The sequence below is a fragment of the Schistocerca americana genome, chromosome 3, assembly GCF_021461395.2.
Source record: "Schistocerca americana isolate TAMUIC-IGC-003095 chromosome 3, iqSchAmer2.1, whole genome shotgun sequence".
NCBI classification, from domain to species: Eukaryota; Metazoa; Arthropoda; class Insecta; order Orthoptera; family Acrididae; genus Schistocerca; species Schistocerca americana.
Window position 1 is genome coordinate 672,153,618 of NC_060121.1, and position 13,499 is coordinate 672,167,116.

At 36.9% G+C, this 13,499-nt stretch overlaps 1 protein-coding gene across 1 annotated transcript in view; it reads left to right on the top strand.

Moving 5' to 3' along the window:
* LOC124606309 (death-associated protein kinase dapk-1-like) overlaps window positions 1-13,499 on the top strand; it is a 305,618-nt gene that overhangs the window by 69,483 nt on the left and 222,636 nt on the right. The window contains exon 8 of the mRNA XM_047138290.1: window positions 5,509-5,580. Coding sequence (XP_046994246.1) covers window positions 5,509-5,580 — 72 coding nt within the window. The remainder of the gene's footprint in view (window positions 1-5,508; window positions 5,581-13,499) is intronic.

Consider the following 13,499-nt stretch of genomic DNA (forward strand, 5'->3'; position numbering starts at 1 on the left):
CTCCTTGCATGTGAGGCAACACAGGTGCACAGTGACTAGGTACAAGGCACAGAGGTGTAAATGCACCATTAGATGGCTGAGCAGTTTAGAGCAAGTTTTCGTATTGCAAGAAGTTAGGAACTTTTCTGCATTCCCTATTCACATGAGAAGTTGTGGTTCTCTGTTGGCAGATGAACGAGATATATTAATGACAGACTACATCATGTCAGTAACTGATATCTAAACTGGACTGAGATGATGAAGAAGAAGAAGATTTATGCCTACATTCACATACGTACTCTGCGAGCCACCACATGGTGAATGGCAGAGGTTACCTTGTACCACTACCAGTCACTTCCTTTCATGTACACTTGCAAATCACAGCAAGGGAAAAATAACACTCTAATGCTTCCATATTAGTCTTAATTTCTCATGTGTTCATGGTTTTTGTGCAAAATGTGCCGTAATGGCAGTGAAGCCATTCTGCAGTCCACACAGATGTCAGTTCTCAAAATTTTCTTAGTAGTATTTCGCGAAAAGAATGTTGTCTCCCCTCCAGGGATTCTCACCTGAGTTCACGGAACATTTCTGTAACACTCCCATGTTGATCAAACCAGCTGATAACAAATCTAGCAGCATGCCTCTGAATTGCTTTAGTGTCTTTCTTTAATCCATCCTGGAGCGATCTCAAACACTGGAGAGCAGTACTGTAAAATGGGATGCACCAGTGTTCTATTTAAGGTCTGCTTTATAAATGAGTTAGGCATTCCTAAAATTCTTCCAATAAATGAAACCATTCATTCACCTTTCCCACTAATTACCCTACTTGCTTGTCCCTTATAATATTACTTTTCAACATTATGCCTAGATGTTTGATTGACATTATTCTGTCTAGTAGCACACCCCTAATACTTTACTGAGCATCAGATAGATTGTTGTTCCTACTAATCTGCTTTAACTTTTATTTTTCCAGATATAAAGCGAGCTGCTATTCACGACACCAGATAGAAAGTCTAAGTCATCCTATATCCTCCTATAGCCACTCAGTGTTTATATTTTCAGGTATACAGCAGTGTCATCAGCAAACAGTTGCAGATTGTTGCTCACCTTCCCCATCAGAATAATAGTGGTACTATCACACTTCCTGTGTGTGTGTGTGTGTGTGTGTGTGTGTGTGAGAGAGAGAGAGAGAGAGAGAGAGAGAGAGAGAGAGAGAGAGTGTGAGGGTGTGCGTTTGGGGGGGGGGGGGGGCATATTACCTGACGTTACCCTATTACTTAGGAGGTTTTTGAGCCACTCACATGCCAGAGAACATATTTCGTGTGCTCAGACCTTCATTGACATCTGCAGCTGGACACTGTGTCAAACACTTTTCAGAAATCTAGGAATACGGGCTCTGCCTGTGGCCCTTCATCCATGGTTCGCAAGATACTGTGTGAGAAAATGGCAAGCTGTGTATCACATGACTGTAGTGATTTGTAGACCGATGCTTTTCTCCCTCAAGGAAACTTATTGTATTGGAACTTAAAATATGCTCAAGGATACTGCAATAAACCAGTGTTAACAATATTGGTCTGTAATTTTGCAGGTGTGTTATTTTACCCTTTTTATGTACAAGATCACCTGCTTGTTTTTCTAGTCACTTGGGAAATTTGCCTTAAATGTGAGCTAAGTAAGGGGCTGTTGCCAAAGAGTACCCTCCGTAAAACCGAATTCAGACCTGGTGGCTTGTTTGTTTTAAACTCCTTTGTGTTGCTTCTCAGTGCCAGGGATGCCTATGTCATGTACTCGATATGGGAATTTATGTGACTGTGAAATGATGGTATGTCTGTGCAATCCTCCTGCCTGAATAATTTTTTTTTTAAATGCAAAATTTGAAACTTCAGCTTTCCTTTTGCTGTTGTCTATTGGCACATCAGATGATTGACAGGTAACTGAACAGAAGCCTTTGACCTGCCCAGTGATTTTAAATAGGACCAGAATTTTCATGGGTTTTAAACAAGATCTCTCACTAATGTATGACAGTGAAAGTTATTGTAGGTATCATGCATCATCATTTTTATAGGTGCAGGAGTTTGTACTAACTTTTGTCTGTCGATATTTGTACATTCTTTTTTTAACCTAGAGTGCAACAACGTCTGTTTCTGCAGCATTTTTCAAATTTTGTCAATAAACCATGGTGGTCTTTTGTGTCCTTAATCCACTTACTAGACCACGTATTCCTCCACAGTGTTATTTGTAATTAGTTTCAGCTTTGCCCATAATTCATCTAATTCCATCATATTGGAACTAAATTATGTCCATTCATTGTCTAAGTATGATACTAACAGCAGCTTATCTGCTCTTTCCAACAGTTAAACTCTCCTAGCCTTCTTAAGGGATTTATTAACTTTAGTAACCACTGTCGCCGTGATGATGTCCCGACAACTAACCCTTCTCTCTATACTGTCACTGTCAGTAAGATCAAGCATGTTTGTACCTACAAGATTTAAAATATTTCCATTGCATGTGGGTCGCCAAACTAGTTGTTAAATATATTTCTCAGAAGAAAGGCCTTTGTGAGTAAGAAAGACAGTGTAAATTGTGGAAAATTTAACTCATGCGATCCTACATATTGTCAGTGTATTTTTTATTTTTCTTTCAACTTTTTTATCATTAGCTATGAATGTAAATGTAGATGCATATTTTTGTCATGTGACACTTCATTTTAGTGTGGTAACATTGTGTAAGGGTTTCAGAGAAAAATAAGGGTAAAAATCACTATTCTCAAAGATAAGGGGAAATTGTGCATACAGTGATGACATCTAACAGAAATGATGGAAATGACAACCTTTGAACTGAAAGTGATGTGCATAGCATTGCATCCTGTTTGCATTTCCCTGTTAAATACAGGCTAGCTGTGCACCACCAGCGATTTATTTTTTGAATTTTCAAAAGATCAACTGCAAGTTTAAATATTTTTTCCCTTTACATGTCGACAGCTGCATTCATTACTAATTTGTTGTTGTTGTTTTTCGTCGTCTTCTTCTTCTTCTTCTTAGCTTCAGTTTGCAGGCCGCGGTGGTCTAGCGGTTCTAGGCGCTCAGTCCGGAACCGCGCGACTGCTACGGTCGCAGGTTCGAATCCTGCCTCGGGCATGGATGTTTGTGATGTCCTTAGGTTAGTTAGGTTTAAGTAGTTCTAAGTTCTAGGGGACTGATGACCACAGATGTTAAGTCCCATAGTGCTCAGAGCCATTTTTAGCTTCAGTTCATAGACTGGTTTGATTCAGCTCTCCACTCCAGTCCACCCTGTGCAGGCCTATTAATCTCTGAATAACTGCTGCAACCTACAACCATTTACACACACACACACACACACACACACACACACACACTTCCCCCTCCACTTCCGAAATTGTCTGTACCTAGATGCCTGATGATGTGTCCGATCTACCATTTCCATCTTCTAATTAAGCTGTGCCTCCTCATTGGGTATTTCATCTACTCATCTAATCATCAAAATTCTTCTGTAGTACCACTTTTCAAAAGCTTCTATTCCCTTCTTGTCTGAACTGCTTATTGTGTGCATTTCACTTCTATAAAAGGCTGCATATTCCTCCAGAAAAGACTTACTAACACTTAAATTAGTATCAGACATTAACAAGTTCCTCATTTTCAGCACGGCTTTTCTTGCTGTTGCCAATCTGCATTTTATATCCTCTCTACTATAGCCATTATCAGTTTATTTTCTACCAAAATAGCAAAACTCATATAGATTTCGTAACCTAACTCATTCAAAGCCACCTGATGTAATTTGATTACATTCCACAGTGCCATTGGCAAAACCTCAAAATTTTTATTTCTTCTCTCAGAACTTTAATTCTCTTTCCATATTTCTTCTTTGTTTCATTTACTGCTTGCTCAATGAATGTACAGGTTGAATAACATCAGGGATAGCCAACAACCCTGTCTCACTCCTTTCTCAGTCAGTGCTACACTTGCATGTCCTTCAACTCTTATAACTGGAGTCTGGTTTGTTCTACATAATTTTTCAATCCCTGTATTTTATCCCTTACACCGTCAAAACATCAAAGAGTGTTGTCCTGTCAGCTTTATCAAAAGCTTTTGCTAAGTCTACAAATGATCTGAATGTAGGTTTGCCTTTCTTCAGCTCATCATTTATGATAAATTGTAGGGCCAGTATTGCCTCATGTGTCTTACATTTCTCTGGAGCCCAAACTGCTCTTTCCCAAGGTCAGCCTCTGCCAACTTTTTCATTCTTTTGTAAATAATTTTTGTAATTATTTTCAACCTTGGCTTATTAAACTGATGCTCTGGTAATTTTTCACACTTGAGAGCACCAGCTTTATTTGGAACTGGAATTATTACATTCTTCTTGTAGTCTGAGGGTATTTCTGAGTCTTATATTTCCTACTTACCAAGGGGAATTTTATTTTATTTTTACATCTGGTTTCAAAATTTTCATCTTCCCATTATATAATCAATCTGAAACCAACCATTATCCCAGATCTCTTCCACATATACAGCTTTTAAAAAATGGTTCAAATTGCTCTGAGCACTATGGGACTTAACTTCTGAGGTCATCAGTCCCCTAGAACTTAGAACTACTTAAACCTAACTAACCTAAGGACATCACGCACATCCATGCCCGAGGCAGGATTCGAACCTGCGACTGTAGCGGTTGTGGGGTTCCAGACTGTAGCGCCTAGAACTGCTCGGCCGGCTATACAGCTTACTTTCAAATGTTAATGCTGATTAAATTATGCAATGAGCAAACTTCTGCCAGGTAGCTTCCTCTTTCATTGCTTTCTCCCTGTCCATGTGCTACTTTTTTTTTTCTTTTTTATCTCCACTAACTACCTGAATTAATAATTCATATGTAAGATTTTTCTAGATGCCCCCACACTCAAAACCCTGTTTTTGAATCGTGTATTCTTAATCAGACTGTTATTGAATGTCATGTCTCATTGTATCTTAGTCAGTAGATCCACTCTCCAGTTACCTCACAACTTTGGAAAATACTGTCTATTTTTATGCAAACATTAAAGTTCACTACAAGAGTAGAATCATTTGTTGGTCCTTTCATTTCTGCTATTGCTTGGAATGTTATGAATGATGTTACATTTAATACAATGAATAAGTCTCTCATAATACAGCTTAAACATCGAAAAGTAGCATCTTGTCCCTTAGTATATTCTCTATTTAAGTAATATTCAGTAACTTTATCGTTGAATAATGACAGCAAAATCAACCATGTGGTAATATTACTCTTTTAAAGAAAGTAGTGGAATTTTGAATGCTGTGCACATTGATACACCCTTGAATTCCATTTACCAACTAGATCGTATTCTAAAAATTGTTCTCAGAGTGGTAGCAGCATCTCTTTACGTTGGAGATGACCTTTAAAATATCACATGCTTTGTTAACAAACATCTCATTTTAGCTCCAGTGTGAATGACTTTACAATTTGTTATTGTTTTGTTAGAATTTTATTGTTATAAAGTGTAAATAAAAAAATCTGTTGCAGCAATCACTTCGTGCTGTACAACTCTGCCTGCAGCTGCAGGCAACTGGCGGTGATTGCAGTGTATATACTGATGTAAGTTGCTCGTGCTTGTGTGCTGCTGGTTGCAGTAGTAGATTCATATGTTCCAGCATGGCTTTCAGAGGGTAATTGTTTCATTGTTTCACTTGCTTTAAGTGTGCATGTGAAAACACTTGTTAATTTACAAACAAAATTTATTTGTATGGGTTATTCTTTCATTAATATTCTGAAAACGAATCAGTTTGGATGAAATCTTATTTTTTAATCTTATTTTTTACGTTTTTAATTTCTTGTTTAATGGAGTAGTTAACTGTTTCAGCAAAAAGCTGTCTAGAAGATTTTAGAAGGCAGTAGTGTTGCAAAAACCAGCATTTAAAATTGCTACTCTTGTTACATATTACTAGTAAATGATGATATGAACAGTCATCTTTATATTGCTGTGAAACTACTGTACAGGGTACACCAGAAATAATTTTACAAATTTAGGGATGCTGGAGATAACTTCTCACTACAAAAAACAAAACAAAACAAAAAAACAAAAATAAATAAATAAAAAAATTCATATAAACGAATATTTGAAAAAGCATAATTTTTTTTAGTTGTTAATGGAACATTATTTTACAATGTTCTCAGTTTAGAAACTAGTAGCAAATTTTCCACTTCCACCCTCACAAAATGTATGGGTAGGCGAGGAAACTCATGGCACAGTTCAAATTAGACACCACTAACAGTTCATATATGGGCCAGAATTGTAGGTGACTGTGTGGCAGGCTGACTGTGTGGTAGGCCCATATGAGTTCCCAGAATGTACTATATTGTTTATTTACAAGGATTTTATTCAGAACATTCTGTATGATGAGGCTCGAATACTTTTCAGTGACAATTTTGTATGTGTAGTAGGGTAATATCTACCTTGACTCATGAAACATGCAGGGGAACCAATTCCATGCCTGCTTGTTCCCCATAACTTAGTTCTTTCAATTATTATTTATGGGGCTACTTTTATTCTTTCAGTTATTATTTATGGGGCTACTTAACACAGTTGTTTTATGTAGCAGTTATGTTTCATCAGCAGAGGTGTTTTATTGGTGTGTCATGGAGCCCTGTCAAACCAAGAGGCACTCTTTGGGGTTAATAAAGTGTGTGTCAGTTCATACTCTCATTAATGTGTGTATGTGCAGAAACAAGTGGAGGGCATTCTTTAATATTTGTTGCAGATTTCTGACTTAAGATCTTAGTAAATTGTCCTTGCAAAAATAACTTAGAGATGAGGTATTTTTTGGATATGTGTTCATACAGAGGCTTTTTTCTCATTTTGTTGTTCAAATCTCTCTTCCCCCTCCTTCTCATAGGTTGTAAAACAGGTTCTGAAACACACTGTACTGTATATTTCCCAAGGGAATCATGGATAAGTGAAAACTGTCACATACTCTTCATCATTGCACATTTATTCCATTCAGTAAATAGGCTACTCTGTGCTGCTACAATGAGAAAAATAATATAATTAGTTCATTTACTTACTGACAGATGGTTGGTAAAATCAGCTTGTGTTTTTTCATAGGTTTCTTATGGGCAAATTAGCTATTGACTGCTTAACAAAACATGCATTTCTGCCTGCTGACTACTGTTGATATGTTACCTTCTCACTTCAGGAGATAAATATCACTTATTCATTTTATCCAACATGAACTGATTCATTCTTTGAGTAGAATGATAGAGGGCCTTTATTTCAGTTTTCTTCTTCTTGAATTGACTTTAGCATACTATGAAGCACCCAACTAACACTTAATGATGTCAAACAATGGAGATTCGATAGTGTGTAAAGGATAGGTTGATACACACACACACACACACACACACACACACACACACACACACACACACACAGCCACCATCTTCCCGGATGCTACAGCCCGTAGCTACCAGCAGTACAAGGATGGTCCCATAAGTACCTGACCCAACAAAGAAAACATAAAAATTTGGGAAAAAAAGTATTTATTTTTCATCATTATCTCCTTCCATCTCTGTACACTTTTACCAGTGATCTTCAATAAGTTCAATACCCTTCTTATAATGAGAACTGTCTAACTCCTCAAAATAGCCATTAACTGCCGACATCACGTCTTCATTTGTTGAAGATCTTTAACCACTACGCCATTTTTTCAAGTTTGGCAACAGAAAATAATCCAAGGGGGCTAAATCTGGTGAATAGGGCGTATGAGGTAGCAATTCAAGCTTTAATTTGTTAATTTTGGCCATTGCAATAATGGACTCATGAGCTGGTGTATTGTCCTGAAGAAATAACACTTTCTTCTTGGCCAAATACTGTTTGATTTCTTCACCCAAACGTTGCAATAAGTTTGCATAATACTCACCATTGATAGTTTTTCCTTTTTCAAGGTAGTCAATGAAAATTATCCCACGCGCATACCAAAAAACTGACACCATGACCTAGCCTGCAAATGAAACAGTCTTTGCCTTCTTTGGAGTTGATTCCCCAATTTATGTCTTTTGTTTTGATTGTTCTTTTGTCTCAGGAGTGAAGTTGTGGACCCATGTTTCATCCATGGTTATGGAACGGTGCAAAAAATCAGCTCTGTTGCTGCAAAACTTTGCGAAACACTCATTTGAAACATCTTCACGACACTGTTTTTGCTCGAATGTGAGCAAATGCGGCACAAACCTTGCACACAGTTTTCTCATGTCCAAAGTTTCAGTTAATATGTGATGTACCACACTTTTTTAAATGCCTACTATGTCTGCTAGCTCGCGCACTTTCAGTTAACGATCATTCAGTACCGCTCTGTGGATTTTCTTCAGCATTTATGGAGTCGTCAACTCGTGTGGTCGACCACTGTGATGCTTGTCTTGGCAGATCAAATGGCCTCATTTAAAATCAGTTGCCCAATATTTTACTGCTCTCAACGAAGGAGCAGACTCTCTCAAAGTAGAATCTAACACATCTTTAATATTGGTTGCACTGAGGCCTTTCAAACAAAATATTGTATCACATAATTATGACCAATTTTCTCCATTTTCACTCACAACATTCACTATTGATGGCTGTCAAACAAATACTAAACAATGAAATGGTAGTTAAATCAAGACCCTAAGCTGCTGACAGATATTGGTATACATCAACAGGGATAGTTGAAAATGTGTGCCCTGACTGGGACGCGAACATGGAATCTCCTGCTTACATGGCAGACCCTCTATCCATCTGAGCCACCAAGGGCACAGAGGATACTGCGACTGCTGGGATTTATCCCTTGCACGCTCCTCGTGAGACTCACATTCCCAACTTAATGGCCACACACTACGTTCGTAGTGCCCCTGTCCATTACACTCTTTACTCGTGGCAGACAGTCTTACAGAGACCCGTAAGAGTTTTGGCAATGCATATGCATCCGCACAGAAGAAGGTCAATGGCTGGTTAGCCTTAACTACATGAAGATGGTATCTGTTCTTTTTGAAACTTGAAACATATGCTTCATAGATCATGTACTTTCTAATCCAGAGACATTTTTCAACAACAACTGCCATCTCTCAGTCAGGCCAGGTACTTACATGACCAGCCTCGTAGTGCCTGAAGACAGTGGCCGGCCATATGCATGTGTGGGTTGTGCTCTTTGTGTGTGTGTGTGTGTGTGTGTGTGTGTGTGTGTGTTTTACAGTTTCTATTTCTTCTGCTTTTGAAGGACTTTCTCCAAAAGATGAAATATTTCTAACATTCTTTTTCACTGTACCTGTCTGTGACTCAACACCACCTCTTTGTGGTTAGTTACAATATATCCTTCCCATATTGTTTTTATTGATTTCAGTTTTCTTTGGTGCCAACACAACTTAATTTCTATGACTTCTGCTTTTTTCTTGTCTCAGTCCATATGACTTGCCTTTTCTACGTGAGTTCTTTAAGTGATTAAAGATTATCTTAGTGAGTCTAGTGTCAACCATGCATGAGATGTGTCCAGAGAATTTCATCCTTCATTTCTGCATCATCTGTGAGGCTCTGTTGCATCCCTTGGTTGCTGCAGAGTCGCTCATTATCACTGATATTTCTTGGTGCAATATTTTCTCTTAATATGTTCTGCCCCTAATTCTCTCTCTCTCTCTCTCTCTCTCTCTCTCTCTCTCACACACACACACACACACACACACACACACTCACACTCTCTCTTGCTCACTCTTCACTATATCCTCCTGTTGCCACTGGTAATTTGTTAGCTTGACATTAGTCGAGATCACTTTTGAAATGTGGGTGTTCTTTGTGAAAAAGAATTACTTATCCATTTTCTTGACTCTTTCATAGTTTGCATTCATGTCTAAACTGTGTTGTTATATAATCTAACTGATTTATTTGATCTGGCCAATCCTATTGATTCTACCGTTCCTTGTGGACATGTATTTCAGGCATTTATTTGGTACTGGATGTGTACTTTGTCTTTCCAAAGAAATTTATGTAATAAGTTTTGGTGTTACCTCCTCGGGAGTGTTAATTTGTCTAATGGTTGAACCAGTGTGCCGCGATAACACTAAAAGATCATAATCAAATGTTACGTAGTTGAGAGAATGTTTCCTTTTTTATGATCTATTACAATTTATTCTTCAATACCATCTTATTCAAGTGTTTTTTTTTTTCAATTATTTGAGAGCTTTGTCCTTGACACAGGTGACAGGTATAATATAAATAGGTCAATCTTTTGTCTTATGTGGGATTTTGCTTTAAATGGTTCTGAAATCTCACCCATGAACTTAATTTTCGAGCTGTTTAGATGATTAAGAGTAACATGGTTTTGTTCACCCTTATTTCTTTGAGAATGTCATAAAACTTGCTGCTTATTAATTGAATCATAAGTTTTCTTAAAGTCCACATGTACTGATAAATATTTCTTGCTTCTGGCAATTATGTACTTTGGTAGTGTTTTGAGATTTCACATTTATTCCACACAACATTATCCTATTCAAGAAACAGCCTCATATTCACCAATCGTGTGCTCCACTTTCTTCTTTAATCACAGGAGCTGTGCCATCAATAAGATCTGGTGTTTCTTGGGTAGAACTGGGCTGCCAGTGTCTGTTTACTGTAGCAAATATACATCAGTGCATTTTACAGTCATTGTGAATCTTGGATGTATCATATACTGTATTTATCCAACTATAAGATGAAGCTTTTCCCCCAAAATTCTTCATTCAAAAAGTACAGGGTTGTCTTATACTTGCAAATTAAACTATTGCTGCTGAGGTCAATGTTTTTACACATTAATAGATTAATTAGTGGTCATCTTAGATTTACAAATGAAGCTTTGGCTTCTGAGGTTTCGTACAAATTTATTTTGAAGAATTTTGATGAGTAGGACTTAGCAAAAAATGCTTTCGTTGTAATAGGCTCGAGACCATCTGATGTGCCGATATACTTGATACAGTGTCAACCTTGCTCAAAGAGTCACAGGATATTTGACTCGCAGCACTAGTACAAGGGATAGATGAGAATGAATTAGCCACAACAACCATCTAATGATCTGCTTAAAACATTGACAATTTCTTGAAACACAGGAGGAAATAGCATCAAATTCTATCAACTTACAAACATTTTTTTGTATTTAACAGGTTTACATGAAAAGTTTTCATTCATGCATGAATACCATATACATACATTTTATGCTGTTTTTAAGTACAGTTAACATTCAAAGGTGAAAATGTTGTTCTTCAAAAACCCTTACTTGTTTCTACGCCCAAATATTGATGAATTGAAACACAAAAATATGTATGTATATTTTTATTATTTTGGAATTTTTTGTTTGTATGTGTAACAGTTAGGAATGTCTTTTAAAGGAAATTAATGAAAGAGCATAAAAACAATTTATTCATCATCATCATCTTTGGAATTGTCAATCGACAGATTAGAGGGTGTTGAAGTTGCCCCAAAGTTGAAGTTGATGGGTGTGCATCACTATCATCTTTGATATTTCTTGAAATATGTAACACATTGTACCAGCTCAAATTTCCAATTTGTCCTGCATGAATTCATCCACTGAGTAATAACATTTCAGTGTCAGTACATCATATAGCTTTCTTTCATCTGCTTCAACTTGTTCCCTGTTAATTTATTACAAATTTTCATTCCTGTGTATTGAGGTCCCTGGGCATACAGTCTGAGGTGGTGGGTGGGGAGCATAAATATTTCTTTGTTTTTAGTATCATGTGGATGGACAAAATGGTTTCCCTCAAATAATTCATATCTGATGTACAAAAATTTAATAAATCTCAAATATGTATAGGGATGGCAAAGTTAATATTTTAAGTTTTCTAAATAACGGGCAAAGTGGTTCTTTATGATTTGCAGTGCACATATTTTGAATGTTTTTTCCTTGTGTTTTTAGTATCCACACCATGTTTCTCGAGTTACCCCAAAAAACAATGCCATACCTAGTAATGGATTCGAAGTAGCTTGTATATGCTACTTTTTGTATGTCTGTGTCTGTTGCAGTTGATAATATTTGCATTGCAAATGCAAAGATGCTCAGATTATTTGTTAGGTATTTAACGTTTGGCTGCCAGCTCAAATTTTATCTACAATTATATCTTGGTTGTTGTGAACAATTAAGAATCTGCTCATATTTTGACTGTTTGGTTTTGAATTGCATCGTGTGAGTCTTAGATATGTTTAGATTCAACCCATTTATCTGAAACCAAGTTTCTAAGGTAGCAAGGGCACTGATCACAGATCTGGGAATTTTTTCCGAATCCTGATCTTCAACTAAGGCAGAAGTATTATCTGTGAACAGAACTGATGGGGAGCTGATATTTAGTGGTACGTCATTAACATAGAAGAGAAATAGGACAGGGCCTAATGTGGAGCCTTGTGAAACACCCTGAGATAATTTTTTTTTTTCCAGTCAGAGAAATTATATGTGCCATTTAAAGAGATGCCAACTCTTTGATTTCTGTTTGGTAGGTAGGATACTTATCAAGTTTTGTGTACCCCATAGTTGTAGATATTTCCCAATACATTGATATCATTATATCCCATTTCTTTTGATAGATGGATGACATCATTAGTACTTGTTACAGACCATTTTGTTCATCTTGATTAAAATTTTTGTTTTGTAATTCTTTTATAAGCTTCATTCTGAAGTCAATGCATTGTTTTGTTACCAATTTGACACTGTCCTCAGATAAGTTGAACTTCCTAGCATAGGTTTCAAAAGCATAGCTGAGTGAAATATAGAATTAGGATGACTTTCTTGATCAGATGTAGTTAAGACGTTCATGGTAATAGCAGTCTCATAAATCACTCTTTTACAAACTGATTGCAAACGAAAAGTAAATGTCCAGCAATTTTGTGGGATCAGAGTTACCACCCTCAAATGCTTTCATGACTGTTCGAACTTCACCTAAAACACTTTGTAAATAAGTTAAGTACAGCAAATTGTTTGTATTTTTGATCATAGAATGGAGTAGTTCCACTGTGGAACAATTTATTTAATTTTACATCCCACTGTTGTAAAATACAACACTTCCGAAATGACATGAGACAATTACAGATTCCAAGCTAAACTGAAGAGTTTCGAAGTGGCATGGCATGAGATTAATGCTGACTTGAGAGTGCCTTGCTCTGGATTTTTGAAGTATCAAACAGCTGTTCTTTTCAAGTTTGGTTAGTGTTTCCCTGTAGAGTTACAGCATGTATATTCCAGAGAAGTTGCATGTGGTAGTTGAAGAAACATACTTTAAAAAGTCGCTGAATAAATTTAGTCACTAAACAGTTTTAAAATGTTACTTTTGATGTCAAAATGTTCCTTAATCTAGTGACAAACTCGCTAAATTGGCAACGTTGTGTGGGAGGAGGGGAGTGGTGAGTGGGCAGCAAATTTTGTTGTGCTGCCAACCACAGGAATGAGTACTTTACATACTGCATATTTTGTCTTTTTATGAACATCTACCATGTTTAACTTCAATTTGCCTGAATCCAT